Consider the following 27361-nt stretch of genomic DNA (forward strand, 5'->3'; position numbering starts at 1 on the left):
CCTAAACAAATTTCATAACTAAAGACAAAATAAAGACCTACTGCTGCTAAGTCAGATGAGCGGTATTTATAGTAAAAGTAGGGGAAATGCCTTCTCTCAAAAACAAGTGCAACCCATAAACATGATCATTTTGGAAAAAGGGTATGTTACAATATAGTCTGCCTGCAATATTTTGGATCATAAGCATGCAGAAGGGGATGTATACAACCCCTTGAAACAACATTTTATGAGAACTGCATATCCCTTTTATCACCCTTGAATAGAGAGAGAAAGAGACAGAGAAACAAAGAGAGAGAGGGAGATTGATTGAGAGAGAGAGAGAGAGAGAGAGAGAGAGAGAGAGGGAGCATAAGAGAGCGTGAGTTAGAAAGACAATTTTACCTATAAAATAGACATTAAACATTCAATCTTGTCATTCTAATATACATACAGTACTAAGGTTTTTTGTCTGTATCCAAAATTCTCGGAAATCGCTGGTCCAACTTGGTTGCACTTTTATTTGGGTGTGGTTTTAAACTATTTTCAAGATCAATATCGCCCTAAAGTCAAAGGGTAGAACAACTCATGGATCCAAAGGGATAAGACAAAGGCCAATAAATTGATGTACATCCCCAATATTGAAACACAAAATTACCTTCTTTAGAGCTTAAGATTAGTAGTTGAAATGTTTAAACAGTCAACTTAATAAACTAACCAATTAAAAAAGTCATCGAAGTTGTTAAACCAACATAATTGTAAAACTTTAAGGACTAGTGTAATAAACATTGGTATCTCTCACTCTGGGAACAGCTAAACACTTGAAGCTACTCTATAATTGGAAATATCCGTTTGAAACATGATTTTCTCATAGAATACAAATTTTTAAAGGAGCATTTAGTATGTTATCCAATAAGACCTTGGTTTATCAGTAATGCTCTGATGAGAATTTCCATAAAAAATTTTTTTTTAATTGGCTGCTATACGAAATTGACATTTTTTACATCTATTTCAATGTCAGAGGTAAAGACTGAATAGTCTGTATTACTTTTTAGCACTTTTAAAAAATAATTTTTTTGTTGTTTTTTTATCAAATGCTTTTTTATGTCAACACTGAAAAAATAGATTCTATTTTTGTTTTTTTTTCCCTGTTAAATGAGAAGATGGATGCAAAAAGTCCTTATAAACTGTTATTTATTTTCTATGAACAACATTTTAGAGCTTTGAAATTTTGATTTTAACCCTTTGGAGATGGTAATATTTTTGTTTTACCCATATTGAACAAAATGAAAAATCGGCTTTTATGGGTTAGTTTTTAAATTTTTTTTTTGATGAAATTAAGTAACAACAATGATTCTGTATATACACAAAAGGATTTTTTCTTCAGTTGAAAATAGAAGTAGAAATTAACAAAAAACTGTTTAATTTTCCTCTAAAATTTTCACAGAAAATGGTACCTCCTGCAAAAACGGCTGCATTTTAGATTTTATTGAAAAGTGAAATGAAGTTACCTAACCTAGGGTAATGAAATGCACTATGTCCCAATTCAGGTTCTGACACAAAAGTCAAATCACCTTCGATGGCATTGTGGCAAAAGATCATTTATCAATTTAAGCATACAGTGCAGTCAGTGAATACATTGATATAAAGGTTTTCAAAAGTGTTTTATGCCATTTCTAAAAGATTTACAACAACCCTTTAATTAAAAACATATTAGTAAAAATATTTTCTATTAATTTTTTCCTCATAATTCTTGTGTGCCTTTGGAAGCTTTAAATTCAATACAATACAAGTACATGAACATACTTTATGTTTCATGATAGTATAAAACCATAATGTTCTCAGAATCAAAGTTTTCTTACTTCTGAAAGTTGGGTGTGTTTGTGTGTGTGTATTTACGCATAGAAGGCATTGACATTGATTCAGTGTGTATGTGTGTGTGTGTCTTTGATAAGATATATGCCTATCCATTCGACAAATTAGTCTTAAGTGTATCTATGAGAATGAAAAAATTATTTAAGCTACGTTTTCTGCATACGAATATTTATGTCTATTCGAAAAAGTCTCTTAAAACATCTTAATTATTTTCAGGTTTTAGTCACTGTAATAGCCTAAAACCTGCCACGGTCAATAACAAAGCTGTAAAAAAGTGTACACAATTAAGTCAAACGTCCAGAGAACACACAAAAAGAAATACTACTACTTAGGTAGATAAGAGGTATAAAAATCATTGGAAATTTTAATTAAGATTTTTAAACACTCTAATTTTTCTATCTATAACTCTATTAGCTAAGGTTAGAAATCTTGGCAAACAGTTACATGGGATAATGTACTAAAGGTTTTTCCTTAATGTGATCTCAGAATCATCTGCTTTTACTGAAGAACCAAACCAGTCCTAAACCGTGAAGAAAATATCATATCTACCAATTATTAGAATTTTCCTCCGAAACGACAATAATAATTTGGCCTTTGCATTCAGATTTTCGAAGTCTACAAAATAAGAACATTAGATTTTCATTTTTGAGTCCGTAGACAAATTTTCTTTAGAAGAAATACCATAGAGAAAAAAATAAAAGAGAGGAATCGAAGCAACTAGAAGACGAAAATAGGCAGTGGGCCTAGAGGCCTACTCAGCGCTGTTGCCGCGCTAAAATTTATTGCTATTCCACTACTTTTCAAATGGGAGGATTAAAAATTATTAAAAAAAATATTTTTTTACTTTTTACTATTTCCATATTTAGGGCAAGAATATTAGATTAGATATTTTCGTTTTAATGTTTTAATTAAAAATTACATAGAATTTTATTTTTATTTAAAAAAATTTGTTCATGAAAGATGAATCCTTCTATTTCTAAAAAGGGGGGAATTATTTTCATAATGAACATTCAGCTGATTCTGACCGCCCACGGCTGTTTGCTAAATATCGCTTTTCTTTTTATTCACATTATTATTTATGATTGACTTACAAAAAGCCCTGGGCGGCTCTTGATTTTCGTCTGCTTCTAAATTTAGGGATAGGTAAGTAGTATTTTACCATGAAAAAGGGGTGAGTATTCATCCTGTTATCCTTTTTTCCTTATGAGAAATACACTCAACATGAAGGTTAAAATTTAGCAGGTATAATCATAAAATCTGCCTTCTTTCTAACTCTATGGTATATTATCTCTTAAATGATACAAGCACTAAGATTTGTGTACATTATTACTGTAAGTATCGTCCAAATACACGGGTCCATTTTTGTCAATTTGACCTAGAAACACTTTTTAGAGAAAAAAATACTCTCCTAATTAAATGAAAAATTTTTAAAGTTTATTTAGAAAAATATGTCTACGTATCTGAAGTCTGAAGCATAAGATCTCATACAAGGAAGGCAAGGTAACATTAGATTTAGGATGTTCTTGGTTTACTCGAAAAATTTCAAGTTAGGGGAGCAGCCACTTGAAGTTATTTGAGTTGACAAGTAAAGGTGTTACAGTAGAGATAAACACTTTGAGTGTATGATTGTATGTTTATGTCAAATGTGAATTACCGACCTACATTTCGGCGACCAAAGCTAAGTATTTTAAAATGGATGAAAAATTCTTAATTTGTATGTTAGAAATCCTGAGACATTTGTTTATATACAAAAACAAATCCTTTTCTTTGCTCCAGTCAGAGTAAATCAATCTATCTACAAGCGACATTTCCTCTCTTTCTGCTGTCTCTTTTCCTTTCCTATCTATTTCTCTGACAGTCTCTCTTTCTCTATGTCCTTTCTTCCGTCAACATAATACAAGACAGAATAAAACAGACATACAAACCATAACAAACAAAACTTTTGAAATTCTTAGCTACAAAAAATAAATAATATAACTATATATTAAAAAGACAAACTAACAGCTTAATACTTTATTCGAATTAATTTCTCTACACTTGCATACTAAATATTATGGTATAATCTTAATAACCCAAAAAATACTTTTAGAGACGTGTCTTGTAAACAAAGAATATTTTCTTCTGGTAATTTTGTCTCTAATCTAAATTATCCTATATTGTCAATATTAAGTAATAGATAGCCTTTGGCTATACCCCTTTCTTCAATAAGCAGGTAGGTGGATCCTTAATTGTTACTAGATGCATCACATATAAGTTTTTTGTATTGAATTACATGTATATTTAAAATCAAAACATATGCAATCTGTTTTCGATCATAATTGACATTTTTTTAAACAGTTAGGTACCCCAACCCTACTCCACGTCTTAATGGATAAACACAGTGGTGTGTGTTTAAATTTGTGATCGATCTTCAGCTGAAATAATTTACTTAAAAACTATGTCAGTTGAAATGTTTTAAATAGAACCAAATAAAACCTGCAATCTGTTTTCGATCATAATTGACATTTTTTTAAACAGTTAGGTACCCCAACCCTACTCCACGTCTTAATGGATAAACACAGTGGTGTGTGTTTAAATTTGTGATCGATCTTCAGCTGAAATAATTTACTTAAAAACTATGTCAGTTGAAATGTTTTAAATAGAACCAAATAAAACCATGCCTGTAAATAAAAGACATCATTTTAAGTAATATGAAAGTGAGTTAAATTATTTTTGCTGTTATAATAATGCTATCCAATGCCAACACCAATAAAAACAAGAAGCCTCCTAGTAGTGCCTCTAGTTGCATTGATTACATAGAAATAGTTTTCCCCCCAAACTTGAATAAATACTAGCTTCTAGTAGGATAGCGTAAAGTATTCCCGCATTTCAGCAGAAATAACAATTTAATTGTCCATTATATAATAATAAATGTCTATAGGGCAAGAATGTTTAATAACATAATATCTTCGGCTAATCTATTCCTGTTAGATCTTAATAGATAAAATTAAAAATTATTTTAACACAAGCAGACAAATGACCTTAACCTGTAACTGCTTTTTTCATGTTTTGTTTATTTAGTTGAAATGCAAGTACATCTTAGATAGTTAGTGGCCCGAACAAAAATATTCCCCATGGCGAAAAAAAGGCTTACAGGGAACAATCAATGGGGGGCGGGGCAAAGAATTTGTTTATTTGGAAGGGGGTAATGGGGGAAGGGGTTGGCCTCCCTGTTTATACGCATTTACACCTTTACTATTTATTGACCTTTGTTTTTATGTAAGAACTTAGCAGATAAAAATAGATCCAAAGTTTACTTAGAATGCCAAAACTCAAGCATAGAGCAGTTAGATAGTCAAATGAAATACTTAGTTTCAACAAATAATAAAAATGTGACAGAATTATCATATCGATTTCCATATCTGAGTAAGTAATGCATATAGAAACACCATAGAAAGCCAAAATTTCATATATAGATTCCTGTTTATAAAATAAATAGAGCTTTATATTTTCGTTATCAATTTTAATTGGACTTGATTATTCTTTTTTTTTATCAACCCTTGCGCAATTAACATTAAATCTAACATGTGTGTATTTTAGTAAGTAGTATTTTAGTATAGTGAAATAATCCAAATGAAAGATTCTTGTATTCTAGTTATAAAACTCTGTTGTAAAAACTATAAAACATAGAGGGGCCTCATTTAAATATGTACATTTTTCTATGCCTTGAGACAGTCACTGTCAACATGCATTCGGTGGATTAAAAAAGACCTTTCAAAGCTTTCACTTTCTAAATAAAATATTCTATTAATATTCAGTTTGTAATTAAAAGCGAAGATATTCTTTTTTGTATATATTGGGTTGTTTTCATTACTATTTATTGGTGTATTATCTATTTTAATTGTTTTAAAGTTTATTTTTATTGACAATTTGTAAGCTTTCTTCATAATTGTGTGATGTATAGTCCCTTTCTTCCTGATTTAAGAGCAATGCATGTATTATATAGTTCAGCTTTTAGTTCTTGTGTCAACGGTTTCGGAGCAAGACATTGCTCTGCAACACGACACGAACATAAAAGTGAACAGTTGTCTTAATATTAATGTTATTATTGTATGTTAACCTTGTATTGAATTAATACACTTTATAAGAATATTTAGCTGTTTGTTCTTGCTACTACTATACGTCATTTTGGCGCAGTAGTGTAGTACGAATCTACGGCTCAGATTTTCTTTTAATTGTATTATTTCTTTGCTTTAGTTTTGTTCAGGAATTTTTGGACGCCATGAAGGTGGACATTGATTATTACAAGAAGTTGTCCCCGGCGGAGAAGGAGGAGTATATGCTCCAATTGTTGGCCTCGCTGCAGGGTGATATTCATTCCAATGGGGATAAGCTGGATAATCTTACTGGAAGAATGGCGCCGCTGGAGGCGAAAGTTCAGGAATTGACGGATAATGTTGATACTAATGTTGCTGCGGTTACTGGACTGGCTACTCGGATCGACGATTTGGAAGATCGTCTTAATAAGGTGGTGGAGCCTAGTGTTGATAATGATATCAAGACTGAAAATGTGACTGTTGTAAATGAGTTTATGACCGGCCAGCAGCGAATTCTTGAAAAGATTGCCCAGCAGAATAGTTTGAATGACCAGCAGAATGGTTCGAATACCCAGCAGAATGGGTCGAATAACCAGCAGAATGGTTTAAATAACTCTATGCCGTGGCAGAGGACGGCTGGTGGATCTGGAGGATCAGAAGAGAAGCCTAAGTTGTTTGCTGGTGGTTCTCGGCCTATTTTTGGTGGTATGCAGGGAAATGAAGATAAGATCATAAAACTTTGGGAATTGTCTAGAGTTGATGCTGTGGATAATATCTATAATGGAGTTCTCATGTGGTGGCCAGCCCTTTCTGAGGTTGATGCGGAGGATTTTAATACGCTCAATTTTTTTGAAGCTGGACTGAGTGATTCGCAGGTTAGTTGGTGTAAATCTCTTGTTTATGTGCCAGATAGATCTCTGTATGTTTCGCAGGGGGAGGAGAATGTGCATAGGTACAATGAAACGTGTGCTAAACTTGATGATCAGTTCAGAAAAAATGCGCCTGAATTTGCAGTTGACGATGATGTGATTTTCTTTGATGATTATTTGGAGAGATTTTGGATGACTACTAGACGTTATCATATGACTAATCATCAAGTGTGTAAGGAAATTTTGTTTGATAAATGTGTGGGTGTAAGAACCGCTTGTGGTTATACACTAAAACCTGCTGATATGGAGAATAGACAATTAACATTAAAGGGGTACTTGTGTAAGATGCGGGAGACATTTTTACCACCCGACATGAAAAATGTGTGTAAAGATGCGTATTTGAGTGTTAAGCAACATGAGAATGATAAGATTGATGCATTTTTTGATAAGATACTATCTTTCTGGAAACGTGCGTATCCAAAACCAACTGATGATATGTTTATGGATTTCTATTCTCAAGTGTGTAATGTGGTTTTATCTCCACTTTTGGCTAATCAGATGCGTCAATTTGCATTGGATTTGGAGCGTGACGGACAAGTGCGAATGATAACGAAGTTTCGGACAGAGTTAATAGTTAAAGCACAATTGATTGTTAAAGGGCTACAATTTAATCAAATTTCAGGGTCAATGGCTAGAGGATGTACAACAAACCAGATGGCTTTGGCTAAGACGATGGTTGGTGGCGTTGGTTCCAAGTCAAATCCTGTAACTATTGATCAGGTTAGTGATGAAGATAATTTGTCATATGAAATAAATCAATGTGAAATTGATTTAGCTGATGAATTTGGTGGACCAGCTGAACTTATTCCTTTAATTGGCGCAATTCAAGGTGGTTTTATTTGTTATTATTGCAACAGAAAGGGTCACATGATGAGGGATTGTTTTGATATTAGAGATAAAAAGTTGCCTAATCCTAAAGGAAAATACTTTTTGCGGTGGGGAAACAAGCCTTTTGTTCCTTATAAGACGGGGCAAAAGAGTTTTAAAAAGAATGAAAATAGTTTGGATAAAAAGAAATTGGTTGGTGAAATTGAAGGAGAGGTGAAAGAAGGGGAGGATACGAAGGAAGTGGCGCATGTCGATGGTTTAGGGGCAAGCGATTATGAAGACGACCTTGTAGCGGAAGTCGAGGCATGGAATAATGCTATTATAGATGACATTTTATGGTTTTAATGTTTTGAATGTATTATAATCATAAAACCTTATTCCATTTTCTACTTGTTACGCGGCATTGTTTTGATTTATGCGCATTGTAAATAAACAACAACAAAACAAAATTAATGATAAAGAGTGAACGAAGCAACTCTAATTTTGTGATAAATTATTTTGATGGTTTATTTTGAATTATGAAAAGATAACATATTGTTTATAAGCCTATATGAAATTACGAGATTATGTTATAATGGAAATCAAAATAATTAATTTAGTTTTTGATTATGTTTTGTTGAAATTATGAAAATTCATTTTTGTTTCAGACTGTTGTGGAGTCTAACAGAGATAAGAATAATAAAAAGTGAAAATGAAAAATGAATTAGGAATACAATTTTGTAAAATTGCTATTTAAAAATATTAAATTGAATTTTAAATTGAATTAAATTTGATAAAAATGTGAAATTAGATATTTGAAAAGTATTAAATTTTGATGAAATGTGGAAAATTGTTTTAAAAGATGAGTCAGTTATTGTGATTTAAAGTATTCGATTTTAAAACAATTATATTGCGATTTAGTGATGTTGATTTAGCAAAATTTTTAATGAAGTTTAGAATTTCATGAAGCAAAATTGTTATAATGCATTAGATATAATCGTGGAGAAGTCTCTTTCTATGAAGGAAGGGAGGGGCTGTCTCTCGGAGCTGGTATGCACAAATATGGTGGAGCTGTCTCTTTTGTTGGAGGAGAAAGGGGGAGTGAACATATTTGCAACGAATATTGCCTCTCAGAGTTGGTATGCGCAGATATGGGGGAGCTGTCTCTTTTGTTTGAGAGAAAGGGGGAGTGACCATATTTGCAAAGAAATTTGCACTATCTCTCAGAGCTGGTATGCGCAACATGGGGCGGTGTATAGAGGTAGCTGCAATGATTATCGGGCGTGGAGCGCGCCATGCGCAGAAAGTTGAGCTGCGCAGAGAAGCAAAGCTGCGCAAGAAAGTGCTCTCAGGTATTGAGATATATAGTTAGTTGAATTTCGACTTTTAAACCTTTTATACATCTCAGTTTAATCTGACAATAATAGTTTTGTTAGGTAATATTTTATTGAATTTCAAAGAATTGAACTTATGGTATTTGGAAAGATTAATTTGCTTGGTGATTGATAATGTTTGATCATGTCATATTTCTTAATACAACTTCTTTTATTGTGTTACAAGTTATTGGTTCAGTGAAATATTTATTTATGGCATCTAAAATCATTGTATTTATTTTAGATTGGCTGAGAAGAGTGTTTGTGGTGATTGGGAGATACTGTCATCATTATTTATTTGATGGTGAGTTGTTATGGTTTCATGTTGTTATCATTTGATTACCATTATATATATATATTGCTGTTCGAAAAATAGTCTTGTAAATTTGTTATATATATATTAATATCGATATTAATTCTTATGTACAGTGATTTTCCATCAATTGGCATCTAAAAGTTTGTAATATTTTAGATTGGTCGGAGAGAAGTTTACTGATTGTGGATTAAGAGATATTTTTGGACGTTTCTGTTGGTGGATGAAATATTGTCGGTGAGTGAATTGTTTTATTCAGTTCTTTTGTTATTTGTTGTAGACAGATAGATAGTTATTTGATAGACAATTGGATAGTTACAACCTCATAACTGTTGGTGTGAGTTAGATAGCTGTTTTATAAGTTTCATGAAGATTCTGAGATGGCGGCTGGAGCGGCTGAAGTCTATGTTCCAACAAAGATTGGTGGAATGGAAATCCTGACCTTAATTGATAGCGGCAATGCAAGAGGCTGCCTGATATCTCAAGTGTTGGCTAGAAAGCTTGATTGTGTGATTGAAGAAACGGATTCGAAAGCAACAGGCGTGCAGGGTCCAGCATCAAGATTGATGGTGTTGTTCGGAATGTTAAATTTCAGATTGGAGGTCACAGTTTTCAAGAAGATTGCTTTGTTATTTCCGGCATGACTGTACCTATGAACCTAGGCAGTTATTGGCTGAACAAAAATAACGTGAAGACGATATTTGCCAAAGACGGCAACAGGATTGAGATGCATGGAATCAGTGTGAATTTAGTAGCTAAACGGAAAATTGTAGTGAAGAATTTGGTTCATACAGTTTTGGAGAAAATGGAGAAAGCAAGAACTAAGAAACCTGAGATTAATGTAGCTGAGTTACAAGACCAAAAATGGATTTGTTCATTGAAAAATCGAATAGAAATTCCTGCATTGAGTACAGTGGTGGTAGAAGTTTCAACTAAGGGAAATATGCCTGAAGGACAGTTGTGTTATATAGCTCCTAGACAAGGTTACTGTAGCCGAAACAACTTGTTGATAAACGAAGGAATTACTGAGGTGGGAAAGAATGGTAAAATTATGACTAAAATCACGAATTTTGAAACTGTTACGAAATCTGTTCCTGCTGGTACTTTGGTTGGAAATTTGTTTGTGGCGGAGAAGATAGCAATGCTGCAAGAGAACAGGGTTAAAGAAGATGTGTCAACAACATTAAAGAAGATTCGTTTTATTAAAGATAAATTGAAGTTGGATAAAGTTCCGTTTTTAAAGGATAATGTTTCTTTGAAAGGAAGGATAGTTGGTTTGTTTTTAAAGAATTTCAAGGCGTTATCGATTGATCCTACGGATATTGGATCTTGTACTTTGGAGGAGTATGATATTCAGTTGGTTCCTGGAGCTCAACCTTTCAAGAATAGGATGATTAGACTCAATCCTCATCATGCAGAGAAACTAAAAGAACAGATTGATTTATGGTTGGAAACAGATGTGATAGAAGAATGTAATTCACCGTTTAATTCTGGAATTTTTGCTGTTAAGAAGAAGGTTGGAAATACTAACGAGGTGAAAGTCCGTTTTGTCCTGGACTACCGCTCATTAAATGAGATAACTGAGAAGATCTGTTACCCTTTGCCTAACATTGGTGAGCTATTTGACAAACTTGGAGGAAAGAAGATTTTTACGTCTATTGACCTAACTTCAGCGTATAATTCAATGCATTTGAAGGAATCTGTCAGGAAATATACAGCATTTTGCTCTAATGGACGGCAATATTGCTTCAAGAGGCTTCCGTTTGGATTGACCAATGCTCCAAGTGCATTTGTAAAGTTGATGGATAGAGTAATGGATTTGAGTCCTGAATTAAGGGCATTTTGCCTAGTTTATTTGGACGATGTTCTTGTATATAGTATGAATGTGGAGGAACATCTGGAACATTTGAATATTCTACTACGAACATTCTGTGAAGCAGGCCTCAAGATTAATCTTGGAAAATGTACATTGTTTGCAGAGGAAGTGAAATTTCTGGGCCATATTATAAATGCAGAAGGCATATTTATGGACCAAGCATATATTGAAAAGATTAAGAATTGGCCAGTACCTGAAACAGGTAAAGATATTCAAAGATTTACTGGTTTCATAAATTATTATGGTTCATATTTCAAGAATTTTTCTGATATTACAGCACCATTGAACAAATTCAGAAACAGTAGTAAAATAGAATGGGATGAAAAAAGTATGGAAGCTTTTACAAAGACTAGAGAATTGTTCTGTGAAGAAATAAGTAAATCGTTTCCAGATTGGAGAATGGAGGCTGAACCATTTGTGTTGGATACAGATTGGTCATCTACAGCTATGTCTGCGGTGTTAAGTCAAAAACAAAATGGACAAGAGAAGATGATATCGTGTTGGTCACGTGTTTGTTCAACTCATGAAGCCAATTATGCAGCACATAAAGGAGAATTATGTGCATTAGTAAATGCTGTTGAAAGATTTGAATGTTATTTGAGACACAAGAAGTTTATCGTGAGAACTGATTCAGCTGCACTGAAACATCTATCTACTTGGAGGCAGAACGGATATTTTGTTGGTCTCACCATAAGGTGGATAAATTTTTTATCCACCTTCAGTTATGAGGTTGTACATAGGCAGGGCAAGATGCATACTAATGTTGATATATTGTCACGTACTGCATTAAAGGATAGTAAAGATAGGATATCTAAATTATCGACAGACGAACAAGGAGAGTTAATATTGGATACTGTATATCAATTGGAAGATCCTAAATTATGTCTTATTGCAGGAATTGGAGCAGAGACGGCCAGTCAAATATCATCCAGATTGAAGGCGAGAGAATTTAGTCGTAGCCTGGAGAAGGATCCTGTTTTAGTTGAGGTGAGGAAATTTATTGTAAATAATGTCAAACCTACGTCCAGAGAATTGTCTCAAATGCCTTATCGTGGTAAACAAATATTAAGATTTTTTGAACATCTGAGTTATAAGGATGGTTTAATTATCCTGACTTCACCTATGCGGCTCCAGAAAGAATTTCAATTTATTGAACGGGTAGTGGTACCTATTGGAATGTACAATAAAGTTTTCTTGTTAGCTCATGCAGATGTTACAGCGGGGCATAGGGGTTATTTGGAAACTTTGAGCAGGATTAATCGTCACTTCATTTTTCCCTATGTGTCTAAATATGTAGCGGCGGCAGTTGCAAATTGTGTCATTTGTTTGAATAGACGTAAAAAACCTAAACATAATCATAATATAGAATTTTCTCCTTTGGCTGGGGAAGCTATGGCAGAGTTGGCCATAGATGCTTTAGGTCCTTTGAATGAGTGTGAATATAATGGAGTCATTTGTAAGCACATTTTAATAGTAGTTGACAGTTGCACTAGATATGTGTGGTTGTTTGCTATTGAGGATGTTAAAGCTGAAACAATTATTGAATGTTTGAAGTTTAATTTATTTTCTGTTTGGGGACTATGTGAGCGAATTAGGACTGACAATGCACAAAGCTTCAAATCAAAAGTTTTTAGGGAAGTTTGTTTAAGGTTGGGAATTGAACAAATTTTTATCCCTCCAAGATCAGCAAATTCGAATTACAGTGAAAGATACAACCAATCGGTGTATTCGTTTCTTAAGACTGATTTACGTTTTCAAGATGGAGATTGGGCTTACAAACTTAAAGCTACACAATTTTGTATGAACACTTCTTTCAATCGGAGGTTAGGATGTTCCCCGTATTTTAAGATGTTCCTAAGAAACCCTAAGCTTCCACTTGACTCATTTGATCCGTTAACACGCTCGAAAATTAAACATATGAATTTTTCAGAGTTATTGGAGTGCCTTGACAAGAATTGGAGGACTGGACAAGAAAGAACTGAGAAGTATTTACAGGTAGAAAATACAGAAAGGATAGGTCGGCCGATAGCTATAAATTCCTATTGTTATATTTTTTATGACGTCACAACGATTGGTGTAGCTCGTAAACTCTGCTCGTTATGGGTGGGTCCGTGTTTAGTGACAAAAGCAATTTCTGATAGTTTATTCGAGGTTCAACCCCTAGAAAAGTGTAGATTGAAAGATAAAGGGGTGAGAATTGTACCAAGAGATAAAATATATGTTATTGAGAGTACTTTAGACTTGACTCTGGATGAAAAGATTGACTTGTGATTACAGATGAATGTTTCTCTGTGGATAATACCTTGAAAGTAAACTATGACTTTCCCAATACTTTGAGAAATTTAACTTGTTCAGGCGTTTCTGAAGAGGAGAATAGTTGTGGCGCTAGTCCAGAGGTGGTTGGAAGGCGGAAGGATGGACAGGTAACACCAGATTTTTTGGAGAAATCTTTTTTGGGTGTTGGGTTGTCACAGCAAAGGTCGCATGTATCTCAGGATAATGAAAATTTAGATGATTTAGTTGAGGATCTTAGTGATACTTTGGAAAGTACTCATATTTCTGATAGTGTAGATTCAAATGATATGACTGACAAAACTAAGTTAGACTCTACATATTCTACTATTAGTAAGGATAGTGTTTTTCATGGAGATTATGCCTCTGATAATAGTTTAGTAGACAACAGTTTGGGTGTAGAGGATGTTAACATGGAATCTGCTAGAGAGTTAGAGTCTCGGATGAGTATTTTAGAGGACACTTTTCCAAAACTGCAAAGTAAAATTGTAAACTTGGAACAACGAAGGGGAAGTGTTAAACGAGGTAGAGATGTTGAGGAGGATGAATTAGATAGATCGTTAGATAATGCAAAATTGCAAAAAATGTCTGAGACTATTCCTGTTAAAGGTCGTCCTAAAGGTTCTACAAATGAAGTGCAATTACAAAAATTAGAAGAGGATAGACAAAACAGAGAAAAAGACAGATTAGAACGTTATTCAGTAGCAGATGTAGTAACTAGGAACCTCGCAAAATTGATTAAAAAATAATATTTGTAATAATTTGTATAATATTTGCAGGAGAAGAGATTACCACGAAAACCGTAGGGAGCGTGATGACAAGAGAGGAAGCGGCGGTGGTGATAGACATGACCGGAATAGACGAGATGGAGATCGTGGTATGCGCAAGAGGTCACCGGACGCTTGTAGTTCAAAGAGTGGACGTGCTGGACCAGTACCTGTGAAGAAATCCAAGGATGATAGAGGAGTCAGGTACTTGGATATTTTGTTATTTGTTGTTGTGATGCAGGTTTATTGTTTGATTGTTGTTGGTGGTATGTATACGTCACAGGATCCACGGCTAGCAGCTTATGATTGTTCTCAAATAAGTAATGTTGAACTTAGATCAGCTGCCTGTTTGCATGATAGGATGGAACCGGTTAGATCTGTGGAATTATTGGGGTTAGCAGAAACCGATTTTATATTGACAGAAGCCATTAGTTGTGAGGTTAGACTAAAATTGGAGCGCTGGTTTTGCGGTACCGCGAGTCATGTGCACGTACTAGACGTGCCACATGAAAAACAGGTAGAGTTGAGTATGGACGAATGTAGAAGGGTTTTTCATTCTGGCAAGTATCAGCATGATGGTATTAGTTTTAAAGTAAATATAGACTTGCCAACTGTTCACAGTTTCACAGTTAATGGAACATTGTCACCTTTCTGGGATGTTGGTGGTGAAAACATTCAATGCAAGACACTGGGAATATACGCGCACAATATGTGGTTCAATTTAGGTTTTGCTGTTGGGACTTTGCATATTTTAGTGAAAAATACACCCGTTTTGATCAAGGGAAATGTTGTTATGGATTATGATAAAGACGATTGTGGCGAATTTTGAAGGTAATCATTTGTGGGCAACATCAACTTCTCCATATTTTCCGTATGTAGTACGAAAACCGGCCAGTAATTTTAAGGTAGTTTTTCAAGATACATTCAATTTAACTACTTGGAATGAACAACTTTTTATTTCTAACTTGGAAAGGAATATTTTAGTTAAAATTATGGGAACAGAGAAACTTACTTTGCAGCATCTGGATTTCAACATTTTTGTAACAGAATTGGAGGGTATCAAGTTTTTAGAGGAACCGAAGGCGGCTGTTAGAAGTTATTTTGGGGATTTGTTAAAACAGGAAGCTAGATTTGATTTGAATGCTATGTTTTTGGCTAGTAGAGAAAGGAATGAGAGGATGATGGAACTTTTTAGTATTTCTAGATGTGCTCAAACAGAAGTTAGGTCAAATGTACAGATGCATCATGGGTTCAGAATTATATACCTGGGAGAAATTGCTAAATATGAAAAGTGTACAGCGGTTGAAATTCCAGTAAAGTTAGGTGTGGATTATGGATGTGCAGTAGGACACTTGATGGTGGATTATAAAGGTGAAACAGTTGGAATACAAGAATATAGTAGAATGATTGTAGCAGTAGAGGATATAAAATTGTTAAATTGTTCGCAAAGTCCGGTATTTTTGAAGTTGACAGCTAATTTGTTCCTTGGGAATCAGGGGCAGGGACTCGAACTTCTGCATATTGCCAATGAGAAATCAGAACACGTGGGACAAAAGATTTTTCTGAACGACGAAAAGGTGTTTATTGCTGACTTTAATAAGACTATTAAATATCAGGGATTAGAGGATTTTGAGGATTTTAATGGACAAGCTTCTAAATTGGATTTTGTTGATCATAAGTTGTCATTTTTCGAACAGGTTACAGGTCCTTGGTTTGGTTTAGAACATTTGTTCAAAGATATATTACCATTGTTTGCCAAGTTTGTTTTGATTGTGTTAATGTTGTTGTTAGGTATAATTTCTGTGTTGGCATTGTTGTATTGTTGTTGTTCATGGTGTCATAAAAAAAGATTTACTGAGGAAGAATTTAATGCTAGATCTTAAATTTCTTATGCTGAAATTTAATTATATTGTATTTTTGCAGGTTGGTTACGGCGGCAACAATGAATCAAAAGTTATTGAGCAATGACGAAGATGGCCGCCACAAACAATCTGTCAATGAAGGAAATCAAGTCAAACCTGGTCTACCAGTATCTGCATTGGTCAGCAACTCTGCATCCCGGCTGGTGTTGGTAATGTCGCGCGTTGAGCTGCCCACGTTGAGTGTGGGCAGGGTGACAAGGAACATATTTTTGAGCAGTGAGGACATGCCACTGGCAGATTTAGCTCGTCTTATTGATAATGAACCAAGGTTTAAGTTGAATTTGATAAACATGTTATCGGTGCAGTTGGAGATGGGGAGATGCATCCACTCCATAGACTGGCCTGTGGACAGGATCCCTATCTTTACCAGCCAGAATTCAAGACACCTCAACCTGATGGCGGCTGGTGAGCATTCTAAAGCTATAAATAGAAAGTTGTCATGGAACGAGACAACTAGTTTGAATAAGTTGAGTGCGACCATATTTCTCTCTAAGCTTGTTTGCGAAAATTTACCAAGTTTGGTGTTGCTTGCTAAGATTGAATACCTGGATGGAGATGAGAGAAAAAGCTGTCAAACGTTGGGCGAATTGTTACCCATAATCAAACATATGGGGGAACTTGAGGATTGGCATCAACTTTCAAAAATTGACGTCATACCTGCAGATGGTAAAATGAGCCTTCAGACGGTGTTGAGAACGGTGGGTAATAGTGTTGATCCGAGGTTGAAGACGCAGGTTGTGTCAGCTATCCGGCTCCTGGCACATTGGAAAGATGTCGTGAATAAAGTAAGCTTTATTCTGAAGCAAATGCCATCCACAACTTTGTTAGAGTTACAGAAAGATTGGCTTGATGGAAAGTCTGAACAGGATTTGAGTGCTAAAGTGTTTATTGACTCCATTCAGGTGAATGAATACATGAACTTAACAGTCTACATTCCACGCATTGTAAACATGAATTCGGTGAGTTTAATCACCAGTGGAGAGATGCCTGCTGAGATACGTTATGTTAGATTGGATGGTCAAAGAGAAATAATTGATAACCTGGTGAGTGCCACATATGCAGGTAGTCTGTTGAATGATAAAGTAGACGCAAGAGTTCTGACCTGGGAAATGCAGATGCGCTGCAAGCGTCTCCGTCCGACTCTAGCCAAGCAGATATTGTTATGTGATCCAAGTACCACTTTAGAGAATGTAGTGAAGGAAATCAGATTGGAGTTGGATGGAAACGTTTATACAAATTTGTTGACAACCAATATTGAGTGGAAGTTTAATCCTGAACACAAAGTAAATGAGTGGTTCGAAGGTGATTTCAAATTGGTTACTCGGTTTGGGGATCCTGTTTGTGTTCAGATGGATCAGCCCTTAAATCCGAACATTCCTGTTTGTCTGGACCTTGAATTGTCAAATCAGCAATGGCGTGTTGATGAACAAGTGAGGGAGGAAATGAGGATGGAACACACGCCTGGAATATTGATGATGCTGGATAAATTTGGAGAGGAGGTTAGTCGTAAGCATCAAAAGATTTTGGATAATCAGGAGGAGGTTGATAACGTTGCAACCTCGATTTCGGTTGCGGTTACTAGTGGATTTGAAAGATGTCTTCATATGCTTGGTGATACTGAGGCAAGGATGTCTCAAGACGGCTTGTGTGATGAGACCGCAAAACTTGGAGTGAATGATGATGAAGCTATCATGCCCATGGATATTGAAGAATCTGGCAAGAAGAGCAGAACATCTGGAAAAAGAAAGTAATAATTATAGTTATGTGTATTAATTCATATTTTATTTTATTTTATGTATTTAATATTTGTTGAGGCAGTAGTAGTCTCAAAAAAAGTTTAAAATTCATGTTTCATATTAATGCTCTATAATACCATGCTTAAATCTGATGGTTATATGTTAACCAATGTTATTTTTATATCATGTATTTATGATAACTATGTAATTAATGCATTAGATGTTAATAAATGCATTTTTCAATGATTATATGTTAATCAATGTTTTTTTCTTTAACAAAATATTAAAAAGAAAAAAAAAAACACATAAAGAAAAAAGGAAAATAAAAAAAAACACAAAAAGAGTTCTAAGGAACCAAAATAAATAAAAAAAATGTGTATATGAAGTGTTTAAAGATCTGGAATAAAAATATATAAAAAACAAAAAAAATATGGCAGGTGTCATACCAGATCAACTATTATCTATTTAATAAGCGTTCAACGCTACTTATAATATCTATGATAATTAACATGTAAAACCTATTGTATATTTAATCTGAAATATTACAGTTTGAAATCCAGGTTCATGTTAAAGCCAGGGAGAAATGTGATGTATAGTCCCTTTCTTCCTGATTTAAGAGCAATGCATGTATTATATAGTTCAGCTTTTAGTTCTTGTGTCAACGGTTTCGGAGCAAGACATTGCTCTGCAACACGACACGAACATAAAAGTGAACAGTTGTCTTAATATTAATGTTATTATTGTATGTTAACCTTGTATTGAATTAATACACTTTATAAGAATATTTAGCTGTTTGTTCTTGCTACTACTATACGTCAATTGTTTCCCTTTTTAATCCGCCGAAAATGTAAAAAAATGCACCTATTTAAAGTAAAGTAAAAAAATCGTTTATAGCCATAATGAGAGAAAAATGAACAAAGGGATGAATAAGTTTGGAATGAGATGATTTAATAGTTCTTTTTTGAAACTGGTTTGATTATTTTCGAATGATACTAGACATCAATTAACAAGACCGTAATGAATATTAAAGTAGACTGTTTGATCACATCACCAAGAATATATTTAAATTGGATCTACTGCAGTTCACGGTAAAATATTGCTGGTAAGCAATATTTCCAAAAATCTATGAATTTTAAAGGCTGCTACCTGCTAAACGACTAAACGTACAGATCAGCCTGCACACTACTGTTTTAAGCGGCATAAGAAGGCCTACAAATTATCTGGAATAGCCATAAGTAAATAATGCATAATTATCTCACAGTGCAGAGAAATGCGCGAAAAAGACCTATTTTACGCGTTTTTTCTTCAGTGAAGCTTTCCCTGTGCATAATTGGATCTTAGCTATTCCAGATTATTTGTACCCCTTCTTATGCCGCTTAAAATGGTGTGCGTGTATGATCTGTACGTTCAGACGTTTGGCAGCTAGCAGCCTCTAAAAATCATAGATTTTTGGAAATATTGCTTACCAGCAATATTTTACCGTGAACTGCAGTAGATCCTTTAAATTCTTTGATTTTATATCATAGCAAAAATGTTTGTTTATTGCTGGGTTTCGAGCATTCAGCCTCAATGTTCTACTGTTACTGATTATTTTAAGGCGTTGCAGTCAAACAAATATAGACATACAAATTATAGCTTTATAGAACATGACATGCATGTTAAAAATTTGTTAAGCTTCTTAAAAAGTACTGTTGCAAAAACACACTTGTATCTTTGCCAATTGCAAATATGCAAACCCAGCTTAAAGTTCAGGGGTTAGGGCTCCAAGGGTTTTGTAGACTTCATTTACATAAAAATGCATTCAGCTGTCTAATATAGAGATTTTTAACGCCATTTGAATGCTTGAAAAATTTAGAAACTCCAAGTCCTAATGTCCGTTTTGCAGTGTGTTTTTATGGATGGCCTATAAAGTTTAAAATGTCATTTCGGAACGTTTAACTAATTTCATGGTAATTTTAATGGTAGTTCCTTTGCATCTTCGTTTTTTTTCGGTTTAGGCATAGAGCAAAAATAGGTTTCCCCTGATAGTTGAAAAATCTTAATAAATAAGAAAGCCCTATTTATACATAGCAAAGAAAAAAATGAAATATTGAATTTAACCACTAAACCTTTGGCAATTTGGCAAGCGACTAAATGGTAATGCTAATAGAAGTTCACACATGAAAGCTAAAATATTTTATAACACAAATTTTCCAGGCTAGTTGTAAAATAATGAGTGAGGGAAGGGACAAAAGTATATGCCCCCCCACCTCAAAAAAAATCGCCATGTCATGGAATTATTGTATATTTTTAACTTTGAAAAAATATTAAACCAATCACCAACAGAAAGTTTAATAAGAACTTGCAGAAAATTTCGCTATTAATTCAGATAGCAAAACTTTGCGAAATATCAAAATACCACCATGCTAATCAGCCATTACGTAATGCTGTAATAAAAGTCAACAAAATACAAAAAGTCAGACTGCAAGATTTTTTAGATTGAAGTCTGAAATAAAAAAGATTTCAAACCAAAATAAAAATACCAAAGCCATTAAGAAGAGGAAACTAAAAAAATACAATGCAGTATTACATGGACGATATTACGTCCTATAGTGTAAAATCAATTCAAATTGTATTTAACAATAATGACATAACTTTTCAGTATGTAATCCTTGGCTAAGCCAGTGGGTTACTGAACGTAAACGTCAACCATTTTCAACCTTTTGACCAAAGAAATTTTCTACTTACATATTCACATAATTTAAAGTTCATAAGATACAAAGATGACGACATTTATGTTTTTTTTGTCTGGTATAGTATCAGTGTACTTATTTCTTAAAATCCCAAATTTACATCAAACGATTGAGGATTCTCCATTTTAATGAGCATCACATAGGTCCCAACATTTTATAAGTCTAGGTATTCTATCTTAAAATTCAAGAGCTAGTATGTTTTTTGGCTATTTTTCTACAACTTCCCTTTTAAATACAGAGCCCTTAACTGCTTTGGTTGTGTGTATGTAATAAATGGAAAGTCATTAAATTCAATGTATATCACAAGTGTAGGTTTCACCTAGACGTCTTAAAAAGTCCCCTAATATAAGTAAAAAATACATACTTAACCCCATGTGTGACATAGTTTAAATATGTTCAACAATTCTAATTAGTTTAAAAAACTAATTTAATTAGCGTTTTTTGTCAACAAGCACAAAATTATCCAAACATAGTTAAAGAGTTCATTTAAAAAGCCATACAAAAAAACGTTTTTCACATGTATTTCATAGGTTGAGTATTCATAGTTTTTAAAATGGACTCTTTATTCAAACAAGGGAAAAATAATCCATGCCAGCGAAGAAAAAAGACCATGTTAATATTTAAAACATGATAACTTTTATTATGAACCATACTAAAAACGTTTTAAACTTATTCATTTAGTTTATATTCATGAAATACTGACACTTATTCTCCAAAACAAATAGAACCAAATTTACTTTAACTTTATAAAGTTATAGTAATATCAAAGATTAAAAATTCAAAAGATACAACTTTTAGTATTTACTGCCGATCAATCAGTTTTTGTAAAGATTTATCCCAAGCCAAGAAAAGAGTAAAAAAAGTAGTCTGGTAGGTTATGTAAAAAAAATCCTGTTTAATGACAAACAACGGTATATCCATCTTTTTCTAACCATAACCCAGGAGTAAGATGTTTAAACAAAACAGAACATTTGTATTTTGATATAATAATAGTTCTTTTACTTTATTGGAAAGTTTTTCGTAGTACAATTTGTTACTTAACATAAAGTATAGTTCTTCATAAACTAAGTGTAAAATTTATTGTCTTAAACATCATCAAAAAAGAAATAATATTTTATTCAAAAAATTAGTTGGCGAAAATAATATCATTGGCTGAAAGTGAAAACACCAAGTCTGTGGTAGACTGATAAACATCTTATAATCAATTCAACAGAGTTTATATTTTAACATTAGACCATGTAGCTAAAATCAATTCTAAAACTAATTAGAATAGATAAAGTTGAGAGAGTTTAGTTTTTTTTACAGTAATAGGTTGTTTAATTCTATCGTCAAAGACATTTTCATAGGTGTGACTGGTTAATGACCAGTTAATCATAATAGGTCAAGGCTACCATACACAGGACAGGGTCCATGACAAGTTAATCAGAGTAGGACACCTGCCATAATGGGGCCAGGATTAGATAAAAAAAATCTTTGATTATATCTTTCCTGTTACCCAAGCCTACAAGATTAATTCTTCAGCTATTTTAGATTAAGAAGTTGAAAAAGATATGATATAATATCTGTGTAAGTTAACTCTATGATTATAAAGTGTCCATCAGACAACAATAATTGATTTTTAAAAGTAATGCTTGGTATTTAAAACAGGCATTTAACAGATCTTATGGATCTGTACTCTACAATTAATTTATCAAACAGTGCAGACAAAAATTAAGATAAAAAGCACTGAAATTTACTACTTTAATGTTTACTAAACGCTTAGTGGTTACTTTATGAAGCACACCAGGCAACCAACCTTTTCATTGCATACCCTTAATCTTCTTAAAAGTAATAAATGAGGCACATCCCTCAATATTATTAAGTAATGTTCTGCCTTTAATAACACATAAATATTAAGTCAGTAAGGGGTTCAGATTTAAATCATAAGAAGAGAAAAATCTTTACTCCTTCTAACTTCCTGGACTGTTTGGAAATATTCATTTGTTTTCCACAACAATTCTCCCTTCCCTTGATTACAAGACAATAATAACAGTAAATAAAATGATTAGAGCCTGATAAAATCTTTGCCAAAAATCTTGAGTGGTTCGATCGAAACTAACTTTTAATTGACACATAAACAAGGATGAAAACATTCATGGCTTATCAAAAGCGAATATTTTCTGCATTTTATGGTCGGTCCATATTAGCCCATAAATCCTTCAATAATATAATTTTAACTCTAAATAACATCATTATTTAAAACAAATTCAATCAAAAACAGAATAACAAGGAAAATTTTGCATAGTATTAATTATTTTTTCCTTATTTTCTGTTTATTATGATCTAATAATTTTTAAAATTAATTTAAAAAGTTACTTGCATAACAAGCCAGCGTTGAGATAAGTTTTTGAAACATAAGTTCCTCTTCAAGTTACTGGCATTTAGTATGTCGGTAACGCTATAGTGTCTGAACACACAAACTAATGACATATAAACCCACCCCCTCCCCCCCCAAAAAAGATTAATTAGAAAATTTACTTTTATTGCCCATCATAATTAATTTTCCTATGAAAAAATAGAAGTATAAAAATGCTTTTTAATGAATAAAATATATTTAAAACATGTGTTTATTGTTTGTATTATATTTTTATTATTACAATGTATGTACTGTACATATGTACTTTTCATCAGGGATTGGACAATGGACGTTAAAAACATCTTTCATCAAAAAACTAAAAGTGAAATTTTACAATCAGAAGCTTGAAAGTTTTCGGGAAAGACGGGTTTTAATTTCTGTTGTCATTGTTCTCCTCCTCCCTGTGAGATTTAATATGTAAAGGTGTGTATAAAATTTAAGATTGAAAATAAAAATTACAGTTTTGGTGTGTTATAACCAATTCCCAGAGGCTATTTTACAACTAACAACCCAAGGATATTAAAATTATTTCATTTTGTATCCTTTTTTGTGTAAATTTGTGCAACAGTCAATAAAATATGATTTTTACTTTACGTTTCCGCGGTCAAAACCAATAAGTACGATATTTATAAATCATAAAGAAAATTATTAGAAAACTAACAAATTCACTTCAACAAAAATAAAGTATGAAAAAAACGAGAAGACTGCACTGCAAGAGCATTACAGAGCTATTGACAGAACTATCTTAAATATATGAGGCATTTAAGAATGTTGTTAGTAAAACTTACCTTAAAAATAATTAAAAACATTAAAAACAATTAAAAATAAAAACCTGAATTAATAACCTTGATAATAGTAATTCTTTATATCATCTCTCTATATCTTTCACCCAAAGCAATAAGTTAGTATGGGCCTGTTACGTTCTAGTAGAATTAAAAGTAGTCTCATATATGTATTTAATCTTTTGATAACATTTTAAGCAAAGAATAGTTAAACAAAGCCTGTAAATAGTGAAACAAAGGATATATTAGGTGTAGATTATATAATAAAGAAGTTAGATGTAGGTATGTGTTTTGTCCAGAGAAAGTAGAAAAAGTCGAAAATTCCATAACAGATGGACAGGAAGGTTTTAAGCTATTTTGAGGCGCTGTCAATTAGTAAAAAAATGTCAACCGCGGGAAAAAATGTTCCCTCATAAAACATCATTTATCTCTTGATGAATAGTGTAATCATGACAATATTTTAAAGTTGACGAATGTTTATTTTGGAAAAATTACAAATCAAAGAAACGTCCCATCCTTTTAAATCCAGGCCTCATAAATATTTGTTTTATGTATTACTACTTGTAATACTAAAACATTAAATATAAGGAATGGGGTTTCATAACAAAAGGTATTGGGCCTTTAAATAAATAAGTTCAACTCATGTATGTTTATATTATATTCTTACAAGAACCTCTTTTTAAATTCTTAAACATGGTCCTAAAACAGCATGTAAATACCAAATAAAAAATAATGATATCTGCTTCTATAAATACATTGAAATAAGATTAAAATAATACCTTTTTTTAATTGATTGACAATTTATTCTCTCCCTGAATAGTGAGTACCTATGCTTTTGGAATTGTAATAACTCGACTATTGTGAGGTAAAAATATTAATTTTTTTCCTTCAGTACATTACTTAAATGTTAAATATATTATTTATCATTTCATAAAAAGCTTCCTTTGTGTTAAATCCCTCTAAAACGCTAAAAATAGTACTTAATAGTGGATCATAACCAACTTTTAAAAGACCTTACTGTTGCAGAAAAAAAGGACCCACAAGAAATCTAAAAAGCTATAGTATAAAACCTGACATGTAGGTATCAAAAGTTTGATTTAGTTTAAAAAAAAAAAATTTTGAAGATCAATATAAACATTATTACTTTAGGGTTCCACCTCCAAACTGTAATCATGTCTACACCAGCTCCAAGGGGCCTAAACCCTGAATAAGCATAACCACAACCAAAGCCAATCTAATTTCTATTTTGCAAATGGAAGCAATATTCAATATTCAAAGTTTTAAGGATTGGAACATAAAACATTTTTAAGTACCTAATGAACTCTGGTAAAAAAATAAATAAAAAGTACAACTTATTTAGTCGAATTGACGTAATATGAGATTATCATGAATTTAACAACTTTCCACTGTATTGTTTTCAGAGGCTTTATAAAAATAAAACATTTAATCTGTCTCTCTATAAAGGAAGAATAATGTAAATATCTAAAGGTCTCGTGTTTTATTAACAAAAATAATGAAAATGATGTAAAATCTTACTTTCTATAACGGAAGTTTTCAAAATAAGAAAATTTTAAAGATTTCTACATTTAAGCTAACATTTAACCTTGAATTTTAGGTATCTAATTGTAGTCAATTGTGTAGGATATCCTATAAAATTATAAAAAATTTAATAAAAAATGATCCAAACTAATAAAACATTGATATATTTTTGCTTTGTTTGAAAACTTTTTTTCTGTCAAATCTGTCATATTTTTTTTTACTGTATTTTTCCTTTTCCTAAATAAATAAAATAAAAACTCCGAAAACTATTCTTTCATTCATTCATAATAAAATTGTTATTCTAATTAGCTAGCTTCAATTAGGTAATGATAGTTTTTCAGATATTTTAAATCTTTAAAGACCAAAAGGCTCCTTCGTGTTACTTTTTTCATTTAAGTAAGAAATACATGATTACCAATTAAGCGTTTTTAATAATAAAAAAAACACTTGGTTAATAAATTTCAATTGTAAAGCTACTACATGAAACTACCCCTTTATCAGAGCGGCTAAGAAGACTAGAAACCAAAACCTTTTCTATCAATAAAAGAAAACTTTTTTATTGTGGTTTTGGTATGACTCCGCGAAGAACAGGGATAACTGAAACCCACAATTGCGTAACTTTTCACCTTATGTTTTTATGTCTGGGATGAAAGGGATGTATGGAAGATGTAAGCATTCTATATAAATAGAGATTCTAAGTAACATAAATAGACCCACTTATATAAACCCGCGATCCTTGGTCTAAAACAGGCGCAAGTTGCTATTTTAAACAGCTAAGACTTATAGACAGTTAAGACTTAAGACAAAAGACGATGAAATCAAGGGTTGGATATTGCATGAGTATTCATCCTATATCTTAATAAAGTTTTTGATTTAAATTTTTTATTTATATTTATAAATAGTTAATATGTTAAAAATGTTCAATAAAGTTAAAAATATGACTACCTAATTAAACTTAAATAGATTTTATGAAGTAAACTTGATATTGTTATTTAAATATAAAATGTCTAATTTTAGAATCCTAATTAAGTTTAAAGTATTCTTATTCTTTCTTAAATTCTATTTATATATCTAATATACTTTTTTAGTCGGTAGTTTATCTGTACAACGCTTTTCTTTTTTAACATCTAAGCTATTCTGAACTTCTATTAAGTCTTTCTGTAAATATATAATAATAATAATTTTAATTTTAATACCTATAGAATGTAAAATGTCAGTTCTTAACACAATTAACGTACATTAGAAGAAGCTTTAATACTATTTCTAGTATTATCCTTGTTTTACAATTAAACATATGTAATGATAAAATTATGTATGTACACATAAATGCTCTAACCAGCAACCATAAAAAGATTATGGCTGTAATATAGCTGTTCTATTTTAAAGTCAAATATGTTGGTAAAATCAAAAATGTTCTTCAATTTATGCATTTGTGGTATTGAAAATCATCTGCATATTTCTGGCTTAATAATGAAAAAAAAAAGTTTTTTTATATATTTTTCAGAACATTTTCTTTTTTCTTTCTGTTTCTTGGCCTTTATAGTGCGACCATATATCTTAATATTTTATTTAGCACAATATAAAATAAAATAGATGCAAAATTTAAGATATATATTCATACATATATGTGTATGTACATATATACACCAAGAAGTATAAAATTTGTTTTATATATTCATGTAGCCCAGAAAATAAGTGTTGCTGTGAAGCATCAAATTTTTTTTAAAAACCTTAGTGTCCTTTTGATAAAAGATCAACTTTTTATATTCAAATGGCAGGTGTCACACTTTAAAAATAATATTAAACATTAAAACTATTAAAAATTACAGGTACTTTGTAGACTGTTACCTTTAATTTTGCGTTATATGAAACTAGTGCCTGAGCCCTTGGCATTTTGGGTCCTATATTCCAAGGAGTAGAGGGGGGTTAGAAAACTAACAAAAAGAATTCCAAGCCTTGAAATTGTTAGAG

General features: G+C 32.4%; 3 protein-coding genes across 3 annotated transcripts in view; 2 read left to right on the top strand and 1 right to left on the bottom strand.

The window, feature by feature from the left end:
- The window catches only part of LOC145313690 (cyclin-dependent kinase 18-like), a 198660-nt gene that overhangs the window by 129975 nt on the left and 41324 nt on the right, over positions 1–27361 (bottom strand). The gene's annotated exons all lie outside the window — the stretch shown is intronic.
- Positions 5953–7577, top strand: LOC145313692 (uncharacterized). Its single transcript, XM_080153238.1, has 2 exons — positions 5953–6802; positions 7479–7577. The coding sequence occupies exons 1-2, from the start codon at positions 6113–6115 to the stop codon at positions 7563–7565; spliced, it is 777 nt and encodes a 258-aa protein (XP_080009364.1). The 5' UTR covers positions 5953–6112; the 3' UTR covers positions 7566–7577.
- LOC145312921 (uncharacterized) lies at positions 13503–16127 on the top strand. The gene is made up of 3 exons (XM_080152129.1): positions 13503–13648; positions 14297–14998; positions 16076–16127. The coding sequence occupies exons 1-3, from the start codon at positions 13641–13643 to the stop codon at positions 16125–16127; spliced, it is 762 nt and encodes a 253-aa protein (XP_080008255.1). The 5' UTR covers positions 13503–13640.

Source organism: Acartia tonsa, chromosome 3, assembly GCF_053477335.1.
Source record: "Acartia tonsa isolate MP-2025a chromosome 3, ASM5347733v1, whole genome shotgun sequence".
NCBI classification, from domain to species: domain Eukaryota; kingdom Metazoa; phylum Arthropoda; class Copepoda; order Calanoida; family Acartiidae; genus Acartia; species Acartia tonsa.

Coding starts and splice junctions, on each gene's coding strand:
- LOC145313692 (XM_080153238.1), top strand. CDS start 6,113: ATGAAGGTGGACATTGATTATTACAAGAAGTTGTCCCCGGCGGAGAAG. Junction 6,803..7,478: donor CTGGACTGAGTGATTCGCAG/GTTAGTTGGTGT, acceptor ATCAAATTTCAG/GGTCAATGGCTAGAGGATGT.
- LOC145312921 (XM_080152129.1), top strand. Junction 14,999..16,075: donor ATATACGCGCACAATATGTG/GTTCAATTTAGG, acceptor TGTTGTTGTTAG/GTATAATTTCTGTGTTGGCA.